At 43.0% G+C, this 23578-nt stretch overlaps 1 protein-coding gene and 1 long non-coding RNA gene across 5 annotated transcripts; one reads left to right on the plus strand and one right to left on the minus strand.

Annotated features, from left to right (window-relative positions):
* Window positions 1-4241: 4241 nt before the first annotated feature.
* LOC140695443 (synaptonemal complex protein 3-like) lies at window positions 4242-14289 on the plus strand. 3 transcript variants are annotated; one of them, XM_072958169.1, is made up of 9 exons: window positions 4242-4320; window positions 5197-5381; window positions 5565-5634; window positions 5807-5841; window positions 7281-7398; window positions 8264-8363; window positions 10789-10887; window positions 12685-12789; window positions 12919-14289. In XM_072958169.1, the coding sequence occupies exons 2-9, from the start codon at window positions 5252-5254 to the stop codon at window positions 12970-12972; spliced, it is 711 nt and encodes a 236-aa protein (XP_072814270.1). In that variant the 5' UTR covers window positions 4242-4320; window positions 5197-5251; the 3' UTR covers window positions 12973-14289. The 3 variants fall into 3 exon arrangements, with proteins under 3 accessions (XP_072814270.1, XP_072814271.1, XP_072814272.1); XM_072958170.1 differs by having other exon boundaries at window positions 4252-4314; XM_072958171.1 differs by lacking the exon at window positions 4242-4320 and adding an exon at window positions 4528-4585.
* Window positions 14290-21173: 6884 nt separating this feature from the next.
* LOC140695431 (uncharacterized) lies at window positions 21174-22272 on the minus strand. 2 transcript variants are annotated; one of them, XR_012071129.1, is made up of 3 exons: window positions 22258-22272; window positions 21756-21921; window positions 21174-21554 (listed from the first exon to the last, which is right to left on the minus strand). It is a non-coding gene; the product is annotated as an uncharacterized lncRNA (long non-coding RNA). The 2 variants fall into 2 exon arrangements; XR_012071128.1 differs by lacking the exon at window positions 22258-22272 and having other exon boundaries at window positions 21756-22151.
* Between the last annotated feature and the right edge of the window lie 1306 nt (window positions 22273-23578).

A 23578-nucleotide genomic window follows, 5' to 3' on the forward strand; every position in this document is an offset into this window, starting at 1 on the left:
TCAGAAGTTTGGATTAATTTCCTTCATAAATTTTATACTCAAAAAATTATTTTACAGTGATTATTTATTGCTTTCATAATTAGAACAGAGACTTAACAGTAGAATTTAGGTTAACAAAGACTGGCTCCATGTTAAACTATTTTTTTTGAAAAGTGGAATGCTCTTTAGTAGCTAACCTCTGGAAGGATGACTTGAAAATTCATTAAATCCTCTGGGCGCCACTGTAACAAATCAAAACACGGTGTAACCACCTACAGGGAGGAGTCATCCAATACCTCTGTTTTCACGTGGTTGGATGAGACTTGAAAGGCGTCAACTTGACTTCCCCTTAAAAGTTTAATACAGACAAGTTTAACTTTGGTGTTAGAAAGGGCAAGAGATGTTATAACTCAATCTTGGTTATTCCTGCAACAGATGCTCCATTAATGTCTTTTGTTCCTATATCTTTCCTGTTTTTCAGGTTTTAAAAAAAATACTTTTCTAACATCCATGGACTGCATTCACAAAACTAAGACAACGGTGTTAGGAAGCCGCCAGATGGACGATGTTGATGTCAGCCAGGCCGTCCCTCCTTGACAAATACAGTGGTTCCAACTTTAAGGGGTTGAGAGCAACCTGGAGGTTTTATTTAAAATGCAGATTCCCAGCACCCATCCACAGAGTTGCTTGGGTAGACCTTGGATAGAGCCAAGGAATCTGGATTTTAACACTCCCCTTCTCATGATTCTGATATTGGGGGGGGGGTTCCATGCAGCACACCTTGGGAGTCATCTGATGTAAATGGTAATTGAAATCGTGGGCATATATGGAAGTGTTTGGGGGAAGAGTATAAATTGAGAAGAGAACTCAGTAAAGCCAAGTCCTGAGGCATGCCATCGTGTGAGGGCTCATTTGAGGAGAAAGAGCTAGCAATGGTAACGAGAAGTTGCCAGAATGAAAGACGGTATTAGGAGAATACGCAGCTAGGGAAGCCAAAGGAAGGCAGAGAGTGGAAAGACAGAAAGAGAGAGTGGTCAACCAGTCTTCACAGGGTGTTTTCCCTTTGTTCTAATATCTGTTGCTGTGTTTCACTATTTTTTTGGAGAAATATTGCCTTAAAGAATAAGAATGCCTGTGATATTTGACATATTCTAAATAATTCTTGTATTTGAAATAAATGTTATCGTTCCCAGCCAAGATCCACATTTCTTAATAAAGATGTTATACGAATCCTAATGATTTAATTCTTTGTGCCCTGAAATATACAGCAGGCACCAGTTCACGCTCAATGTTTGATAGTCGGGAAGTTGTATACCAGACGCTAAAAAAGTGGCCACAATAATGACAATATAATAGTCATCGCAATATAAGCGTAAGTATAATATGACATAAATTATAATTAATTATAAACGTTAGTATACTATTATCAACATTTGAGTGATTTCTTTATATTATTGAGTGTCTACAAGAGCTTTCTTCATGGCTTAATAAGACAAAAGTTTATATCTTACTCAATCATAGTCTATTCTAGGGCTATGTCATAGCTCAGAACGCCAGCTTTTTTTCGTCTTGTGGCACCTCCTTATGAACTGTGCTCCCATAATTTCTCGGGCATGAGAAAAGAATATGGAGAAATTGCATACCACCTTTCAAATGCTTTCATTCAGAGTGATACAGAACATTTCCACTAATGTTTTCTTGGCCAAGGAAAGTCACGTGGCCATGCCAATTTGTTTTTTAATCGACGTATAGTCAGTTACAATGGGTCAGTTTCTGGTGTACAGCATCACGTCCCAGTCATAAGAGCTTTTATGTATTGCTTCACTTAATTTCACCAGAAATACTATTAGACAAATGCTATTATTATGCCTCTAGGATGGTGAGAAAGTCACCGAGGCTTAGGAAAGTCAGGAAATTAGTTCAACGTCTCACAGTTTATAAGTGGCAAAGCCTTGTTCAATTTCGTGCTGGATTTTCAGTTCACGCTTAGAACACTTTTGTGAGTTTCTCTTTTGAAAAACCCAACACAATCAAGTTTTGTATTAATTTTGGAAAGGCGTAGATTACAGGGACACCTGGCTCCCCACTTAAATCCTCGCTCTCCCCTTCTTCCTGGGGCCCCATCTAGGTGTCATTTCCCAGCTTTCCTTGCTGTTAAGCGGGACCATGTGACTGAGATCCAGGCAATGGGATGCCAGTGAGAATGACGTGTGCCACTGTCAGGCCTAGCTCGTAAAAACCTCGTACCTGGAGCACCTCCGTGCTCTTTTCCCCTTCTAGCAAAGGGCAAAGGAAGCCACCTTCGGGACAGCTATGGAAGCCACATGTTGAAGGTGGCAGAGTTTCCCGTGGCCTGCGTCCCTATAGAAGTGTTGTGGATAAAGCTCACCAGGAGGACCTGTTCACTCTCCCGGTAATGTTACAGAAGAAGTAAGGGAACTAGTTTTGAGTCATTATGCATGTTTGGGGTTTAAATGTCACTGTACTAGTCTGCCATACCTAATGCAAGCTGGGTAAAAATAAATTTCATTTATGCACTGCTCTATCCTTATGGATTGCATTCGACTGCATTCGATTGCATCATGGATTAGACAAACAGGGGGTTCATTTATTCCTGTTAACATGCAGTAAGAATAGACAATCCAGGGCTGGTGCTACAGCTCAAGGAAGCCCTCCATCCATAAATGTGGCTTTTGTCTCCAAAACCTGTGTTCCTACAGCATTATTCACAATAGATAAAAAGGAAGTACCCTAAGTGTCCATCAGCAGATGAATGGCAAAAAAAAAAGTGGTATATGCCTACAATGGATTACTATTTGCCATTAAAAAGGAAGCGAACTCTGACACATGCTACAATATGGATGAATTTGAAGGCCTTATGTTCAGTAAAATATGCTAGCCACAAAAGGATAAATGGTGTATAGATGAGGTACCCAGAGGAATCAAATTCATAGAGATAGAGAGTAAAAAGGTGGTTGCCAGCGTTTGAGAGGAGGAGGCAATGGAGAATAGGTGTTTACTGGGCAGAGAGTTTCAGCTGGGAAAGATGAAAAAAATTCTAAAGAACGATGGTGGTGATGGTGGTACAACAAAGAAATTGTACTTCATACCACGGAACTCTACACGTAAAACACAGGTCAAATGGTAAAAAATTGCATTATTTATATTTTGTTACAATAAGAAGGCAAAGCCACAAAATTGATACCTGGAATATATGAAATGCTTTTACAAAGCTCTAAGAAAGCCATCCTGCCGAATTGAAAAAAGGTCATGACAGCCAGCGAGACCTGTCCTGGAAAAGGAAATTGAAATGGCCAATAAGCATCAAAAGAAAAAAGAGCTCAACCTTATAAGTGACTGGAGAAACGCAAAAGAATACCCCCACCCCACCCCACCCCACCCCCACACACGGAATTTCACACCCACTAAAGTGGCAACCTGAAGTCTGACTGCACCAAGTATTTGGTGAGTCTAGGGAGCCAATGAGCGCTCAGCCAGCCGGTGGAGGAAGGGAGGAAACAGTTTCGCCGTACTCACTAGCCTGCGACGACGACCCAGCCGTCCACTCCCTTAAGCTTGCAAAACATGTTGCGCGTGGGCCGGACATTAGAATATCCCCAGCATCACTGCTTTTCGGGGCTCTAAAGCAGAAAGTATCCCGACGTGCAGGAACCAGAAAACGGAGGAGCGAACTGAGGCGTGGTTCCACAACGGTCTAGGATGCGGCGGGGGAAATGAAAGCACTGTGGCTCCAGGTCCTAATACAGGTAGCGCTGGTGACACCACGTTGAGTGAAAAGAGCAAGGGGCAGAATACCAGAGAGAATGGGCTGCAATTTAGCGTCACACGCAGACAGCGCCAGAGTAAGCAAGGATGGTGAAGGATGCACACACGTGTCCTTAAAAGACGAAAACCCAAACCTGGAAGACGGGGGTGGGAGGGTTCCCCCAGTACGCGCCTGCGGCTGGGCTATTCCTCCGCAAGGGGAAGGGGTGAGTGGAGAGGACCCCAGGAGGAGGGTGACTAGGAGTCACCAGGGGGGTGGAGGCTTGAGCACCTGTTCCTGGCTCCCGTGTCCTCTTGTGACTTCCCAGGAAGAAGGCCCGGGAAACGCCCTCTGAACGGAGGTCCTGGAACCCCCGGCGCAGGTCCCCAGCCTGGGCACCTTCCGCGGAGGGCGGTCCGGCCAGGGGGCGGGGGCTCGGGCGAGGCCCCGCCTCCCGCGTGCGCGCTGTGCCGGCCAATCAGCGCCGCTCCCGCCCAGGAGAGGCCTGCTGGCTCCTGAGGGCTGTCGGGAGGCCCTCAGAGGAGCGTCGCGGAGGTCGCGGTGTGGAGGTCTTGGTGCGGCCGGGGGCGGGGCCGGGGCCGGGGCCGGGGCCGGCGGCGGGGGCGGGTGGTGGGATGGAGGGAGGGGCAGAGAGATGGAGGGGCCGCAGGGAGGCCTGGAGCGGGGGTGGGGGCGGGGGGGGGGGAGCGGGGCGGGCGGGGTGAGGGGAGGCCGGCGGGCCGCACTGTGCGACCTGGGCCGGCCGGGCGGCGGGGGGACGGGGCGTCTCCTCAGACGTGAGGGGACCCGGCTGTGGAGCGGGGGCGGCCAGGCTGGCCGGTGAGGTGGCGTCCCCCGGGGCTGCCACAGGACGGGGCGAGGCCCCTGAGGGCGGGGGCGGGTCGGACGGTCCCCACGTCCCGGGAGGGTGCGGGCGGGTGCACAGGGGCCGTCCGCCCGCGGCCCCCGTCCTTCCTGCCCGGTGGCCCGGCGGGTCAGTCCGGGCCCGCGAGGTCGTCCTGGGGCCCACTCGGCGTGTGGGGAAGCCTCCCCCTCCTACCTCCCCCCCACCCCCCCGCCCCGACCTGACCGTCCCGGGCCAGGCGCAGACTGGTTTATCCCCCATCCGTCCCGAGGGACCCTTAGTTGGGTCCTGCCCGTGGCCGGGCCTCCCGCCGGGAACCGAGGGCCAGGGGCGGCCTCTGTCCCTCCCTCCGTAGGGGCCAGAATCTGGCGGAGGGGCCCGGCGCTCAGATGTCCGCGGGCGCGGGGTGGGTTGTGTGTGGGGCGCAGGCGCCAGCCCTCCGTCCAGCCCCGGAGGAGGGGCTCGCAGTCACCACCTGCTTTGTCCGCTCCTGGTCCAGCCGGAGACACGCGGGCACGCACACTCTGATGTGCGCAGAGGACCCTTGCCGGGCATCGCTCGTTGACCCTGTGCCCGTTTCTTTAAGTTTGTGCTCACAAGGTGCAGGAGAGCTGTCTCTGCCTGGGAAGAGACACTTAGGGATGGCGCCGGCTGAGAGGAAGCGCCTGGGGAGGGCTGCGAAGGCCCCGGTGGAGGCTCAGGGTATGGCAGCCTGTGACTTCGGGAGACAAGAGAGAAGAGAGCCGCGTGGGTCAGAGGGTGTTCCGGAAGGTACGTATGGTCCATCGGACGCCTTTGCGGATAACAGCGCACGGGGGCTTTCATATGTCTGCTTTAACAGCCCTTGGTGGCACTAAGCCTGAAACTCTCCCCACTGAGGATATTTCTCCGTGAAAACTGATCAAAATACCATACTTCATTTTAAAAATGTTTTCCATTTTTATTTCAATGCAGGAAACAACCGAGTCATTGATGACTATGGGGAAATAAGTTCTTCTCCAGGGACATTTGAGGAAGATGTGGGGTAATGTGTTTAATACTGTTTTTGCTTGCCCGGTAAGATACTTTAAGAAAAGTAAAGGTGGGCTGAGGTAACAAGTATTGTATGTAAGACACTTGGCATGACATATTTCTGTCAAAACAGGCAGGATATTTTAGGTACCCTTAATTAAAAACTTAATGTAATTTCTTTACAGGAATGAATTACAGAATATGTTGGAAAGTTTTGAAGGTACGCTTTAGGAGAGACTGTGGTGAAAATAGGTTGTTTTAAACCTTTATAACATTTGTAATAGGAAGTGTTAATGCCCTGTTCTCAGATTCAAGATTTTCCGTAAGTATTTAGTGGGATTTGGCTTCAGAGATTTCCTTAGTTTCCCTTTCTATTGCGGATGTGGAGAGAATAATGCTTACCCATGGTGAGGTAAGAGCGATGCTTTTATTTTTATACGTGGGTCCGTTTGATGGACTCTGGGATATTAGAAGAATTCGAATGAAATCATCTCTTTCCCACTTGGTATCTCAGAGTGAGGTATATATCAGTTTTTAATCCGAATTTTTAATTTTCTCACTCTAGCTATTTTCTGGGACTTTACCAGTTCTTTTCCTTGGTGCAGAAGTTTCCCTGAAGACTGTAAAATAAGCCTTTCTTGTTATATTTACATTACCTGTGTAGTGGAGAACTAGAGGCAACTTTGCTAGCATGCTGGCGATGTACAATCAGAACCATAAACTTAAAAGTTTTAGATTGTTCTGTCAGATATCAGATACACTAACTGGGTTATAGGGCGAGACTCTTATTAACAAAGGGTCCGAGTCAGGTGTGAGTCCTCTGAATGGATCATTCATACAGGCAAGGTGCTTAAGTGTGAGCTGTCTCATAAATTGATTCTTATTCAAGGTAAACTGGATGTCTAAAATATTTGTGTAATAGTGCAGCCTGTCCCGATCCCTGGAAAGTAACTATTCGTGGTAGAGCCATAGCATACAATCAAATGCTTAGGAAAGCATTTTTAGAAGTATTAAACATTTTACAAATCGCAAAGCTTCTTTTTTAGAATGATATGAGAAAAAGTCCTTTTTTTTTCTCTTTAAAAATGGATATAGAAGATGTTTCTGAATAAATTCCTTTTATTTCCTTAAACTCTCCCTGGTCTTTGACTTTAACTCAGATATACTTAAAATCTTCATTGGCTAACTTTAAAAAATAATTTTCTTGCCTTTCCATTTACTTATTTTTTTCTCTTTTGGACACTTTAAAAACAGAATGATACTGTGTGTTTCATGTATTGCGTTCCAACAGTAATCCATGGATTACTGAATGGATGTCCCTCGCTTTGGAGGATATTTTATAAATGTATTAAAAACTAGCCTTTATAACTGTTTTCTCACAAGAAAACGGAAGACTGTCTTTGAGATCCTTTTTACACATTTTGGAAAATAGTAACTTTTGTTTCTTTGCTCTTTTTCCATGACACATTTTTTTAAAGACATGCAGTTATAAAAATTTGAATTGAGGTACTAGTAACTGAAAGATTTCACAGAAAGAAAGGAAGGGAAAAAAATCTTGATTTTTGACATGATGCCTTTTTTTAAAATGCTAATTGTCTTTCCAGCACTGCTGAATCAGCATTAAGTGTTAAGAACTGCATTTATATATGTTTAATATAGGTGACATTAAAAAGGTTCTTCATGCAAAGAGAAAAAGATTCTTAATGAATACCAATGCTTCTGTCAAAACCATTAAGCAGAAAATTGAGCATGTTTGGAAAAGCCAGGAAGAACAAAGGTAACAAACATTGTTGGTTATTAGAGCCAGAACCTGTGTGTCATTTCTTACTTCCTGTGAGTACAGATCAATTAAAATAATACTGTTTATACTGTTATCCCCTGTGTATTGGAGTCTCTGTTGGAAAATATATGTGGCTTGATTTTTATCTAAGCAAATAATTCCTTTAGTCTTATAACCTCATAAATTAATTGAAAGGAGAGGTTATTACTAGAGGTCAACCAAGACAACTATTTTTCTCCTTTCAAATTGTAATTGAGTCTTCTTAGTATTTAAGAAAAATTTGCTTTCCTTCTTGGAGTATGCTAGCTAAATAAAAGACAAATGTCTTGGGATAGTTAGCTGTATTCACTTATGTAGAAAAGGTGAATCTTATATTTAAATAATTTTAAACTTTACCTTTATTGGGTTCACCATTCTTTTGTACAAAATCTTTATTGTGGCAGGGTGGGGGGAAAGTGAAATACTCCCGTTTGGAAAGCTTGTAAGTGGATATGATATCCTCATTTGAGTCTACTTACCATGTCACAACCAGTATGTTATTCAGTAAGAGAAAATGGAAAAAAAAAACCCTTATAGATAAAGTGCATTTTTGGGGAAAATTTGTAGTGCAATAAATCTTCCTTAGTTTTCCAGCGCTAAGGCGTATGAGATAGCATCCATCTTAGATAGTTCAGGACAAATACTCAAGGAATGAGAGTAAAACATCCATTTTATTTTGCTGTTTCCCATCTGAAGATTTGAGCTGTGATTGCCCCCTTCTCCCTTTATAGTATAATTTATGAGAAATCAATTTTGTTTTGAATGTGTTTACTTTTTGCTTAGCGATATGAAGTATGACATTGCTCATTATTACGTTTTACAGGCAGAAGCTTTATCGCGAATATTATCAGCAGTTTTTGACTTTGTTTCTGGAGTGGGACATGGCTGTGCAGAAAACCAAAGAAGAAGAGGAAAAACTAGCTGTTAGTATCAGGCTTCACTTCATAATTAATGTACTGTAACCAAGTCTCAAGTCATAGTGGAGAGCCTGGCCATATCTTAGACCCATAGACCTGAGCCAGGGCCCCGTTCCCATTGCTGGCTATGTGGTTGGGCCCCGATCAGAGAAAATCAGAGAAGTACAGGCACACACGACACTCACAGAAGCCCCTAGTTTTACTCCATCTCTTGGTTGGAATTCTTGCAGGTCCAAGTGACAGAAATTTGCCAGAGTACAGAAGAAGAATTTCCTGGTTTATCCAAAGAAGTCGAGGGGAGTTTAGCTCCAGATATAGCTGGATGGGCTGGGGAAAGGTTGTTCCAGCAGTGTCATCTGGGCTCTGTCTCCATCTCCCTAGTAGGCTTTCTCCATGGGATCTGCAAGAATGTGTCTTGTAATCCTAAATTCGCTATCTGTGTAGTAAACCCCCAGTGGGCTGAGACAGTCTTTCTCAGTAGCTTGGCGGGAAATTCCTCCGGAAGACTCTTACTCATCTAGTTTGGATCATTTGCTTATTCCTGAACCAGTCACTGCAGTCAGGGCATGGTTTACTCTCAACGGGCTGACTTGTATCACATTTGGGGGTAAGGATGGTGGAGGAGATGTTTGCCTTTTGAGGGCACAGGAGAAGACCTGGAATTGTTTCCTGACAGCGGGTCAGTGTGTGGACTAGGGAAATAGCATTGCCGAACAGCATTACAGTCCAACTTAGATGAGTGCCATAGTGATCACGAATTTAAAGTGAGACTTGTCTGCATGGTTGTGGCTGAGCAGCTGGAGAATTGGATTTTCCAGGGTTAGGATGAGCCAGGCATGTGGACAGAGTGAAAAGGGGGCAAGGTATAAATGCAAGGGTATAGGTATAGTGAGTGACCATGGCTCTAGCTGGGGAGGAGGAAACTGAGGACAGGGGGTGGAGAGAGGGGGCAGTGAAAAGTACTCAGTGCAGATGTCAGGTCCTGATAAGAGTACTGAGCTGTGGTACAAAAGAGAGTGAGCTACAAACATAGGGAGGTAGAGGTTGCATGTTGGGAAAAGTGGGGAAACAGTGTAGTACAGTGGTCAGGACCCTGGGCTCTGGAACCCGTGATGTTTGGGGTCCAATTCTGATTCGTCCAGTTACTGGCTGTGGAGCCATGGGCAGATTATGTATCTCTGTGTCTCAGTGTCCTCGCCTATGGAGGGGACATAATAAGGCTACCTACGTCATAGGTTTGTTTTGAGGGTAGATGAGTTCCTATGTGATAATTTTTCTTAAAATCTTCCAGAGCAGGACCTGACATATAGTTCCTACATGAGTTTGCTGTTTTTCGTATTATATAGATATTGCAGTTGTTGGGGGTGACAGGATCAAGGGAAAGAACATGTAAGTGAATGGCTAAACTAGGAGAGAGGACAAAATTGTTTTCGGAGATTAGGTCAAAGAACTCACAGAGTTTTGCATTATGGAAAGGTTCATCTGCGGAAACAGACTCACAGACGTAGGAAACAAACTTATGGTTACAGCGGGGGCGGGGGGGAAGGGGTGGGAAGGGATAAATTGGGAGTTCAAGATTTGCAGATACTAACTGCTATATTTAAAATGGATAAACAACAAGTTTCTACTGTATAGCACAGGGAGCTATATTCAGTATCTTGTAGTAGCCTATAATGAAAAAGAATAGGGAAAGGAACGTATGTATGTAACTGTATGACTGAAACATTATGCTGTACACCAGAAATTGACACAACACTGTAAGCTAACTGTCCTTCAATTAAAGAAAAAACAACAACAACAACAACAAAGAAAGAAAGATGAGAAGGCAAAAAACAAAAAAAGAGAAAGGTTTATCTTGTGCGGGTATTGATTGAATGACCAAGAATTATTACATGTTTGAATATTGTTAGGAAAGAATTTTTCTTAATTCTTAAATAGGGATAATTGCATAATTTAATTTATTTTTGGTAAGGAGGTGGTTGTAAGGGCCATCTGTGGATTTTGAAACTACCAAGAATTAAGACGCATGTTTTGAACATGGGTAAGAAAGGAAATTTCCTGTGTACAGCATTGTACTCGTACTCCTGGATACGCTACAGCATGCTCACCACCAAAACCAGTTTCCATCCGTCAGCATATAGTTGATCCCCTTTAATGTTATAAGACAATTTTACCACAATAAAGAGTAAATTTAAACAGGAAAGAAAGAAGGAAAGATCCTTCTAAATGACTGATGGATAGTATTATTACATGTGTTTGTATAGTGGTGGTAAACACAAATGTCTAAGCTTTGTTGTAAAAGTTAGCACAGAAAATGTTTAAAAATACCGACTTAAAGAATAATCCTTTTAACTTAGTGTAGAATTATGTTTTGCTAAATATTGAATTAACCACATTTTATCCCAACTTGTTTTTCTTTTTTCACTTGTAGAACTTGTTTCGTGAGCAACAAAAGATTTTTCAACAAGCTAGAATTGTTCAGAGCCAGAGACTGAAAAAAATTAAAAATGTGTATGGCCAGCTCTTAAAGGTCTGTTGTATTGGGTTAACCCAATTCATCCTTATAGAGCATAATGTCTACTTTGAAGTAGAAGTTAGATTGTTTCATAATTTATGGGAACAATACCTTGGTTATACGTTTTAAATTCTTAGCCATTTTCCATTTGGATTTATTGTCCCTGGTTTACCATGAATGCTAAATTTATTTTTAGGATTTGTTAATAGTTTTGTGATATTATTTAAAATAGGAAATGGTAAATTAAGAATATTGCCTAGAAATAGACATATTGTGATTAAAATCGATACTTTAATCATAATTTTGTATTCAACAGTCAGTTTTTTTTTCTTTTTTTCTTTTTTGGAGATCAGGGATAACTGTATCATGGAAAGTAGGAAGTCTGCGATTAGGTTCTCATGTCTTCTACTTCTGTTTGCTTCACTGGTTTATGTAAGATAGGAGGTAGCAATTGTGATTATTGAATATCTCTTTTATTTTCGAATATATTATATGAGTGTTTTATGGCATATTTGCTTTTAGAATGACTCCAGTGGCTAAAAATGGCTTTATATGCGGGTGTATAGTCATAAGCGGTGGCCTGGATGCATAACAGTGTGAAAAAGCCAGAGGAGGGCAAAAAGTTTGTGAACTGAGGATCACCTACTGTCCCCTTCTCACATGAGCAGACTGTCTTCCCGACATCGTCCTCTGCTTCATACAGAGGAACTTATGTACTTATTTGTACTTATTTAGGAGGCAGTGGAATCCCGGATATGCCCCTTCTTTTTCTTTTTTTTTTTTTTTTGATGGGATGTTCCATTTACTCATCTCGCTCAAATACATTTTCCCTCCTGAAAACCAGTCATTAGCTTCCCAGTTTAAATCCTTAGATAGTCAGCGTGTCCCCCATAACAAGACTCCTCTCTTTGTAGTTCCATACTTACATTCTTTCTTTCCTCCCACCCCTCCAGAGTGGTTGCTTTCTCTGCACTAAGTCACCATTACCTCCTGGCTTTGCTTATGCTCCTGCCCTAGATTACGTTTAATTCCCTCTTTCCGTTACCTAGTGAAATCTTGTTCTTTCGTCAGTTAAATCAGAATCAATCAGATTTTCCACTGCATGGCCACGGCAAGATGTGCTTCCTTAATTGTTGTAATGGTTTTGTGTTATTTTTTATTCGCATGTTTTTAATTATCACTGGAATGAGGAAGAGATCCTGTATTCGTTTTTCAATTCCTCCACAGCACTTAACAGAGTACTTTTCATATATGATGCACCAGATCCCTATTTGTTGAATGAACAGTAAAGATTTAGAACATGGGTGTGTTTTTTGTAACTTAATGAGATCATATTACAGATCATTTTTTCTTTCCAATGGAACCATGTTACGTTGATTATTAGCCAGTATGAGTGCATTGTTACCTCGTGTTTAGAAAGCTTATGAGAGAGTTTTTTAATTATGGCATTTCATGATATGCAAATGGCAGTCTCCTCCTCCTCCTCCTCTTCCCCCTCCCCCTCCCCTCCTTCTTTTCTTTTCTCCACCTTGAAATGTTAAATGTTCATTGACCCATCGTTTGAGCAAAGCGTACTACTGTCGTACCTTGTACCTCTACGATACTAATAATATTTGACACAAATACGACATCTGAAAGATTTCTCAAGTGGGTATTTTGATCTTCATGTATTTGTTATAATGTTTTTACTTGGAATAAACAATGAGTATCCTTTGAGTATTAGGACTTGTTACTTTTGAAATTTAATGGTACATGTTTAGAACGTGAGATGAAAAGTGGTGCTTCATCACTGAACTAGGCTTTTTGTTTTAGAGTATGGAGGAGTTAGAGAAGGATCATGAACATCTTCTTACTGATGAGCAAAGCAAAATTAGACAAGAAATGGCCAAGCTGCAAAACAAAATTTTGCTGGAAGCTGTAAGTAGTGTATACTTGATATTAAGGACTATGGAGGGATGTGAGCATTCGGGTGTTTTGTTTGCCAAAGTATACGTCACAGTTACCTAAATAACATGCAAGTGTTTAATATTTCCTTCCCTGAAACAGCAGCAGCAAGAGCTGGCAATGGTTCGGAAGTCTCTTCAATCCCTGTTATTCTGATGACTTTGAAGGAAGAATTTGAACCTAAAGTTAGTTATATGATACAAGTGTAACATTAGCTACATCAAACCACGTTGCCGTGGCTTAAAATTTTCTAGTTGAAGTCAGCACATCTTGTTTATCATTTGCTTGTTAAGTGAGTGTAAGCATCCTTTTCTGTTAACCACCAAATGGATCCCTACGCAGTTATGTGGGTGGCAGCAATTCCACAGGTACATGTATCCAGCTTTCAACCCTGTGGTAGCAGTGGAGTTGTTTTCTCCCTAACACCGTCAAGTAACTTTTAGGTTTTGGCCCCAGCAATTCTGTTATCAACCCCAAAAGATAGAAAGCACAAGTGCAGAATGTTACGGTGTTCTTCCTTAAGGAAAAAGAAAAATGAAGGCTAGAAAATCTATTTTATCTGTGCCCGCCCCCACCATGTCTTTACTCAGTGGTTTACAGAGCCAATTCCAGGGGGGAAATGATTTGAAAGGAAAATCTACTCTATTGCCTTATAGAAATTATTAAAGGCATCTGAGATTCTGTTTTTGAATAAAGTGGACTGCTAAAAATCTTTAAGAGAGCAGACCTAGATATGTAAGTGTCCGTGCTGAGACATGGGTTTGTGAATGTGTCATTTCCACAAAGACATCACAATGTCATTTACTTGGCGTTGGTCCACTATTAAATGACACCTGCCCTGAGCATGGATCAAAAGTCTTTCATTAACCTGTCTTAAAGATGCATTACCTAGAGTGCTTTGTGTTCAAGGTTAATATGTGGAACACTGGTTTTGTTTTCATCTAAAAACTTGAATAATTAGTTATTGTACCTTTCCTCATGTAACGGGCATTTTAGAAAAATCTATGACAATGTTCAAAATCTTCATTTGGGAACATTTGATTTAATGAATATGGAATTGTTTCAGAATATATTTGGAATAAGTCAGTTAACTGTATTCTTATTCTGAGTTATTGAAATTGTTTTCAATGTGTTATTTTATTTTAAAGCTACTTGGAGGAGAGGAGTGAATGTCTCTCTCTCTCTCTCTCTTTTTTTTATGTGTTTTTAATGTACTTAGTGATTGAACGGCTGACGCTTATTTTATTCTGTCACCACTTCAAAGGGGTAAACGTGTACTTGAAGTAACTTGTGGCTGGTAGTTGAAAAACAAGATTTTTCTTTTTTGATAACCATTTTGTTAGGAGACAAATTTTCTTAAATGTGTACTGTGTTTATGTTAATGTTTTATCTTTTAATGGTAATGTTTAACAACATCCACTTTTTTGTAACAATAAAGTTTAAATTCAGAATATCAAAGAACAGGCCCCCTAAGTCAAGTGCAAGATTCATTTTTCTCCTGAGCTGGTCAGATGCATTTTCACTAAATACAGATCACTGAAAGTCCCATGTAACCCTTTAAAACTCTAATTGGTAGAGTATAGCTCCTATTGCCTTTTGTTCCACTGTAGCTAAACACCTTCTTTGAACAATGACTAATATCAGGGAAGTCATTTCTTCTAATATCGTTTGACTTGACAGTTGTAGTATTATAAGCCATTCACTCATGCAGTGTCACGACCTCACATTTCAGTTTGTAGCAGTCAAAGAAGGCATCACGCTCAATAGGGCTAACATCCGTCCTGTCCTGAATGCTTATGTAATCCATCAGCAGCGAAACCCTGAGTGTCTGATGAGGATTTCTAAGAGACACAGAGATTGCTCTTCTGACTACAGTGGTTCCCTTTCTTATCCTCAGGGTTGAAAATTTTCTTGGTCATGTTTCTAATTAATGTACAGATTATCGTACTTTCACTCTGATCATACCTAAATGTGTGAACCTAAATGTTGACGGTTACTGGGGGCTTTATAACTGAGGGAGATGCAACAGAATGCGGGACTTTTGTTTCACATTCACGTATGACCCCACTTGATGGTATTGTGGCCTCCTGCCAAGGGGGAGTTCCCTCACACATAGGTTCCCCTAATGCTTCTCCTCTTCTCCGTGGGCTACTAGTCAGTCACTAAGTTTGTGAACCTGATCAGGTGCTTGATGACATGGTATCTTGAAGACATTAAGGTGAAGGTGTCTTGAAGTTCGAGGGCAGAAAGCACTAAATATGTCATGGAACAAATGGTGCAAAAAGACAATATAAAAAGTATGATTGCCTGTCTTTCCCAAAGCAACAGCTTTTCCCCCAAATCAAACATTAACCTACATTTTTTTTTGGCTGAAAATACTACATTTTAGAGCACTTTCCTGTATTTCATATTTGAACCTCGTTGGAGCTGTATGAAATACGCAGGGCATTTCACAATCACAGAAGCCAAGTTACAAGAGGTAAAAGTGCTAGGCTGAAATGCTAATGCTTGAAAGTCATGGAAACCCGAGTGGAAATTTTGTGGCTTCATTTTAGTGAAGAAAATTAGGTTAAGCGACTTATTGCAGGTCACACAACAGGTATGTGGGGCCAGAATTTGATTCTACCAAACAGCCTGATTCCAGAGCCTGTGTGTTTAACTATCACTCTTCAAGCAGAATCCACACTGACTAATAAAGGGGATTGAAAACTGGAGAACTATTAAGTGGCAAATATGTAACAGCGTAAGTAAAACCATAACTACTTTAGCCCAATCAAACAAACTCTTGTTCCACATACATATTTTTCTTTAAATTTTCTCTTCACAGACAGTAAAATATCCTTGTCGTTAAATTGTATTACCTAATGGCCCAAAGAAAGGAATTCTAGCCACAAAACTCCTCTTATATCCATTGCCGAATGGTTTGCTAGTAAATACAGTGTGAATGTAATAACCTTACTTAGCATGTACGCTTTATACCTGTCCCTCAACTTGTCCTTGTTCACATCGGTATTCTAATCACTGGAAGTTGGTATTGGATAGCACACACTCTGTAGAATGGCCACTTATTTTTCGGAATTGGATTCTGTGAATGTTGTGCTCAGTGACTTCTCACAAATAATATAGCTGGATACACTACCTTAACTACTCAAATGTAGAAATCTCAGCCCCAATGGGGAAGCACTAAGTAGAGACTCGGTCACTAAAGTCAGACACAAAAAACAGATGCCCGGTATCTCATTCCTGTTTAACCTTGTGGTGTAATTAGACAAGAGAGAGGAAACACACACACAATATTAGAAAGGCAGTATAAATTGAAAAAAACAACACTGTGAAAAATGGGAGATATTAGTAGAGTAACAGGCAATAAAACTAGCCTACAGAAATCAGATGTTCTCATATATAGAAGAATAACCAGCTAGAAAATAAGAAGGAAGATTCCATTGACACTGGCACAAATAAAATACCTAGGTAAAACAGTTAACAACAACAACAACAACAACAAAAATAGCCAAAATATAAATAAGGACTACTCGAAATCATTCGGAAAGACACAGGAATAGACTTGAACAGATGGAAAGACATGCTACACTCTTGGATCGGAAGACTCGATGTTATAAAGAGTCAGTTCTTCCGCAGTAAATTTGTAAATTTAAAACAATCACAATAAAAATGCCATGAGATTTTTTTTTCTGGAGCTAGACAGGTTCATTGTAATGACCATTTGAGGAAATAAAGGAGCAAACAATAGACAGGAAAACCCTGAAAAGGAAGACCAAGGAGGGGAGCCACACCTACAGATACTAAAACCTGTGATAAAATCTGTGTAACTAAACAGTGTGGTATTGGTGCCTGCATTGAACAATGAAACATATGATAACGTGTCTAAATAGACACAAATACATATAGAAATGTAGTCTATGTCAAATCAAGGCGGGGAATGGGCTTTAAAAAACAATGGCATTGGAGTAACTGAATAGCCATGTGGAAAAAGATAAAATTGGGCCTATTCCTTACACTGTATACCAGAGTAAATTCTAAATGGATCAGTGACCCAGGTGTAAAAAATGAAACCATGCAAATATTATTTTACAACCTAGGATTCTTTTATATTCTAAAAGAGCTACTTAAAATTGAGAGGAGGCCAAAAACGCAATAGAAGAATAATACAAATTGTGAGTAAATAATTCACAGAAATGAGTATGATTTTTAAATGTATGAAAATGTTACTCCTAACAAAAAACATATCCAGGCCTTCCAGTATCATAGGCTGTTTCCCGCCTCCCCACCCCAGAGCTAGACAAGTTGATCTTACAGTCCATCTAGGGGGGTAAAAATGGCACAAATGGACAGGAAAATCTTGAAAGGGAACAACAACGAAGGGAGCCGTTGCTACCGAGATGGTTCCTCACTTACTGGATTGAAAAAATGTTTGTCAGCGCTGGCCAGGGTGTGAGGAAGCAGGCAGTCTCATCTATTGTTGGTGGGACTGCAAAATGGTACAATCTCAGTGCAAGGGAATTTGGCAACAGCCAGCAAAATATATACCCATTTATCCTTTGATTCAATCATCTATTTGTAAGGACCTCCCCCCTCCCCTACCCATCTCAGAGAGATACCAGCAAAATACAAAATGCTGTATGCTCAAGGCTATTTAAGGAACACTGTTTATTAGCTTTTTTATTAGTAAAATTCTGGAACCTACCTAAACATTCACCAATAGGGAATGGTTGAAGAATCATAGTAGGTAGGTAACTCTCTTCTCTAGTATACATGATCTTCAGAGTATATTATGATGTGAAAAAAGAAAAGTGCAGAACAATGTATATAATGCTATCATTTATCTGGGCAAAGAGGAGAGAGAGAGAGTGTGTGTGTGTCTGTATAAATGTGTGTATATATATTTATATTTATATTTAAAGCAGGATACACGAAGAAAACACATGGAAATGGCTACAAACGTGGAAGAGGAGAGATCAGAGTGGAGAGTACAGAAATGGAAGCTAGACTTTTCTTAAAGTAACTAATGTGTGGTTTGAGTTCTAGAATCAATAAGTGATTTGTGGAATGATAAAACAAAAAGACAAGCTTTAAAAATTAAAAACCAAAATGAAACAAATGGGTCTGTAGTTTTGTACCAAGTTGATGAATTACTCTTGCGGAATTTAACTCTTTCAAATGAATTTAAAACACGGTAAGTTGCCTGTATATCCCAAATGGGAAAAATAGCATAAGGATAAAAATAACCACAGTGCATCTTGAGCTATATTAAGTAATCATATTGCTAGTAATACTATTGCAGTTGTAGGCCCCTGACTGTGGGAGCAAAGGAACGAGCCTTGGGCCGGAATGGTAAACAAGTTATAAAAAGCTGCAGACTCAGAGGTGAGAAGGCTGGTTAGCCAAGGACGGGTAAGATCCCCAGAGGGGGGCAACCGCCTGAGTCCAAGAAGAATATTGTGAAGCAGCCGTTTCTCATACGTTCCGCCCTGATAAGTTGTAAGGCTTGCTGGTGCCAACACGAACATGATTTGCCAAAATGTAAAGGGTCTTCTGACCTTGAGCCAGACGCTGCCTGTTAACCATTTCCCTTGTCATTCTTCTTTGCTATATAAGACTGTAACTTAATAAAGCTTCAGAGTAGCCATCAGTTCTCTCCGTGTGTATGTGTACATGATATCACGACACCAACAGCAATTGTTATTTTTGATATGTATGCATAGAAATATAGTAAGAATGAAGGGGGGGATAAGTAATTATGTGGGCGTCCTTAGATGTTCAGTGTAAAAGAAAAGAGATAATACCAAATTGAGTAAATTAATCTTAAATTCGAACGGAAGTAGCAGGATCTTGTGAAATATCAAATGTGAATTCATTTCAGTATGAACTGAAGCTGTCAGTGTGGACTCTCACAGAAATGTATTTCTTAGCTGTGTCCCCTGCCAAGGCCTAGAAGCAAGGATCTAGTTGCAGTGAGTACCCTTAGTGTCCACATTACGATCTCTAAAACCAACCAGAGCTCCTTGGAGAAAGAGCTGGTTCCAGATCTGAGAGGGAACATGGACAAGATGAGCCTGGAACATCTTATGTTACCCCAAAGCTAGGATATATGTTGAGGTTGTGTCAAAAGAACACAAGAGGCAGAGTGAAAGTGCTCCTAATGGCTAAAGGAAGAAATATGTGAGCATCAAAGGAGTAATAAACGCAGAAATGCAGTGCTTTGAGTCCCAAATGCATTAACACCCGTGAGTTCATTACAATACAGAAAAAAAAAATTCCTTGGTCACTTTAAGTGATTGGAGCTGGATCACCAGCCCATCATTCTGAAGGAGGAAGAATAGAGCATTAGTTCTACATTTCTTATATGAACCATATTTTAGAAAAATCAAATAGGTATAAAGTTATGCTTTATAGTAGAATTCCAGGCAAAAAATATACAAAAACAATAAAGTTGGGAAAAATCATTTTCCAACACCTAATGAATTAATGGATCTAGGTAATAGCAACCCTCCCTGGCTGCTAAATCCATTATGTAGAGGTTGATATGTCCACGGAACCTGCACCATGACTTTCTTGGGGCAAGTCCTGATTTACATTGGTTGTCCTGTCATCATTACTCATACTATACCTTCCTTCACCCTCTCTTCAAAATAGTTTCCATTTAGATGATAAAGGGTATGATCAAGCCAGTGATAGGAAACTTTGTAATGAATGGGGCAGGCTTACAACACCTGAGCTCACTGCTCAATTTTAATATCACAATAAAAAGAGACACAAAGACACTATCTCCTGATGGGCTGTGTATGCAATAGGAAATACGAAGCACCACGTGTGACGTGCTTTTGCCAAACCCAAATCTGATGGAGTCTCAAGCTCTATCAGTTCAGGGTGTACACCAGTGAAAGAAGACCATGTTAAGAAATACAGCACGGGAGTGATCTGCCATGTCCAGGATTTCCAGACTCCAATGAGACAATGACCTAGTCTCTTCAACAAATAAACGACAAGAAACAAGAGAAGGGAGGACTGTTATGGATTAAGGGAAATTTATAAAACATATCAAAGAAATGTAGCCTGGATATCTGGTTAGAAGTCTTATTTGAGCAAGACACTTAGGAAATCATTGGAGAAATACATTGACCAGGTATTATATAACATTAGTGAACTTGTTATTTTATGTATGTTGATAGTATTCTTATTTTGTAGGGTGGGTTGTGAGTAAAAATATATCTAGGAGTGGAGACAGGGGCAGTGGCAGATTTGGAGGGGGGTAATAGGTGAAACAGAATGAACTGTATTTTGATCATTGTTGAAACTGGGTGACGAATACATGGAGATCATTATACTATGCTACCACTTTTGTGCATGTCCCATGTTACAAGTTTCAAAAAACACTCCTATTTTCCTTCTCCATATACTCAAAGCCTCAGAAAACCTCTCAGTCCTTCTCTGCTCTTTTTGCCAGCATGGCGCACAGTGGGGAATGTGTGGGCTTTGGAGTCAGACAAACTTAGACTCAACACTAGGTGATCTAGAACACATTACTTAACTTTGCTGGTCCTCAGTGTCTTCCTCTGCAAAATAAGATAACCCTCATCTGCCTTGCAGAATTGGTGTAAAGATTAAATATCCAAACCGCTCATTAATGACAGTCATTATTATCTTTCGATTAGTCCCTAACCTAGTGCCTGGACCATGGTAGGTGCTCAATAAATCTCTGTTTAGGGACTAAATGAATTCATTATGTGTGAATTGTTAGAACAACTGGAAGTTGAATCATGGTGATATTCTATTTCATTCCTCTTAAAACGATCATTCTCTTCTTCCTTTTGCTCGCAAACTATGCTTCAACAGTGATAAACACCGTAATTACTAAAAATACAGGGTTATATATCTTGTAGAAATGACCTCTGTGTTCCTAATATATGGGAATATGATATGCACTACCTCTGTTCTCAGTTGTAAAAATAACCTTTCCCCAGTTAGTGGGTTTTACTTTACTTAAAAATTTTCCACTTCCTTTTAATATATTTGTTTCAGAGAGGGCTCTCAAAGTAAAGATGATGGAAACAATTCTAGTACCAGCTTGATGCTTGGTTTAAGTGTTACAGGCTCCCTTGACGAAAGTTCACAAGAAGCCATGGCATATTGTTGAGTTTTGTTTTCAGTGCTCAGTCCTGAGCCAGTCTTTTTCTCCGATGTCTGGCTTACTGTGACCCCCACCCCCTACCCTGCAAACACCTCCACCCCTCCTCACACACCTGCTTCTTCCCTTCCCTCCTTTCCCACGTTTAGAGAACACACATACACACACACACACACACACATACACACACACACACACATACACACACGCACAGTTTTCAAACTTGTTGATTTTATTTTAATCACCACTATGCCTGAACAAGGTTGGTGCATGGTTTTGTCTCTAAGCAGTTAGCCATGTCTCAAGCGGCCAGACCTCAGAGACTTGGCTGATAGTCCTGAGGTCTCTGGCCTTGTTCTGAAGTTAGCTGGCTGCTCAGGTCATCACTCAAAGTGGTGGAGATCTCCACGCTCTCTTGGGCCTGCTTTGGCTCATTTTGATTCAGTTCCTCATTCTGTCTGTGATAATGGCCACATCGTTTTGACCCTCTAGCTTTCTTAAGTTTTCTTGAAGGACTTGGGGTTTTTGGAAAGGCTTTTCTTCTCGAACTCCTTTGAAAGGACCTTTTTATCCTCATGGTTGTCTGGGCCACCTGGAAAGGTAACAGGCTGAGCAGGGCGTTGATTCGGGGCGGGGCGGGGGGGGAGAGGGTGGAGGTGGAGGGGAACAGGGGATTCAGGAAAAGGAATTCGGTCTCAGGAGGGGGTTTGTGCCAGGTGAGGATGGGGTAGGGGTCTTGTGGGAGGGTAGTCAGTGTGGAAGAAGTGGTGGAGCATGGGTGCGGTCATCTCACCTTCGCACTGCCTCTGGACTGGTGTTGCCAAGTGGACTTCCTCTTCTTCCTCCTTTTGGTGCTTTAGGGTAGGTTGTTCCACAACTGTGCCCAGTGCTTGTGGTTTCCTAGTCACCTTCACCATGACAGTGCTTCCCAGTGGTTTACTGCAGGCCTCCTAGACCCCCTATATATGCCCCTCCCCAGGATAGAGGCCACACCCTTCAGCTTTGTTTGGTCAGCAAGGCTCTCCCCCAGCCAATGGTAGCACTGGAGGGGCTTAGACATCACAAAGCACTATCCAGAAACAAAAAGTATATACAAAACAGAAGGAGACTCACAGATATACAAAGCAAGCTTCTGGTTACCAAAAGGGGAAAGGGAAGCAGTGAGGGACAAATTAGGAGTGTGAGTGACTCAGGCGGCATGTAGCCTCCCCTTGGAATCCCCGAGGCCCCGCCCCTCATCCCAGGACCCCAGTCCCTCTGAGGCCCGGATGGCAAGAAATGCCGCCGGTGCTCACCCTGCCCCAAGGCCTCCAAGGCCCCACACTGTCCCGGGGTGCAGGAATCCTCCGTTCTCCCTCGGGGTCCTCACTTTGACTCAGGAAGCATGTAGCCTCCCCTTGGAACCCCCGAAGCCCCGCCCCTCACCCCAGGACCCCAGTCCCTCAGAGACCCGGGTGTGAGGAAATGCCGCCGGTGGTCACCCTGCCCTGTGGCCTCCAAGGTCCAACACTGTCCCGGGGTGCAGGAACCCTGCGTTCTCCCTCGGGGTCCTCACCTTGACTCAGGCGGCATGTGGTCTCCCCTCTGGCCACCCGAGGCCCCGCCCCTCATCCCAGGACCCCAGTCCCTCTGAGGCCCGGATGGCAGGAAATGCCGCCGGTGTTCACTCTGCCCTGTGGCCCCCAAGGTCCAACACTGTCCCGGGGTGCAGGATCCCTGCGTTCTCCTCGGGGTCCTCACCTTCACTAAGGCGGCATATAGCCTCCCCTTGGAACCTCGAAGCCCCGCCCCTCATCCCAAGACCCCAGCCCCTCTGAGACCCGGATGGCAGGAAATGCCGCCTGTGCTTGTTCCGACCTGTGGCCTCCCAGGACCGACTGTGTTTTGGGGTCCAGGATCCTCACTGCTCGCTCACAGTCATCAGCTTCACTCCCAGTGGGACCTTGGATTCTCTCCTCTGCAGATCTGAGGGTCCCCCCACCCCCCATCTCACACTAAGTCCCCGGTCTCTCTGAGACCAGGGTGCCGCAGTCAGAGCACAACACGTGGGCCCACCCTGCCCTCGGGCCTCCGGACAGCTGCTAGCAAGGTTCCCTGTCTGTGGGATGGCCTCTTTTCCGGGTTCGGGGAGCCCTCAGTTCTCCCTCACGGTCGTCACTTAGGCGTCATGTCGTCTAGCCTCTGGCCACCCGAGGCCCCGCCCCTCACCCCAGGACCCCAGTCCCTCGGAGACCCGGGTGTCAGGAAATGCCGCCGGTGCTCACCCTGCCCCAAGGCCTCCAAGCCCCAACACTGTCCCGGGGTGCAGGAATACTCCGTTCTCCCTCGGGGTCCTCACCTTGACTCAGGCGGCATGTGGTCTCCCCTCTGGCCACCCGAGGCCCCGCCCCTCATCCCAGGACCCCAGTCCCTCCGAGACCCGGATGTCAGGAAGTCAGGGCCCCACGAGTGCTCATCACACGCAGGCCCTCCCAGGGCTGACAGCAGGGGCGGGATCTGTTTGGCCACTTCTGTCCTCCGTCAGGGTCCTCAGCTTCAGCCCTGGCGGTTCCTGGGACGCCCCCTTGTTGACCCGAGCCCACACCCTCACACCAAGGCCCTCACTGCCCAGAGACC

This window comes from Vicugna pacos, unplaced genomic scaffold (assembly GCF_048564905.1).
Source record: "Vicugna pacos unplaced genomic scaffold, VicPac4 scaffold_204, whole genome shotgun sequence".
Taxonomy (NCBI): domain Eukaryota; kingdom Metazoa; phylum Chordata; class Mammalia; order Artiodactyla; family Camelidae; genus Vicugna; species Vicugna pacos.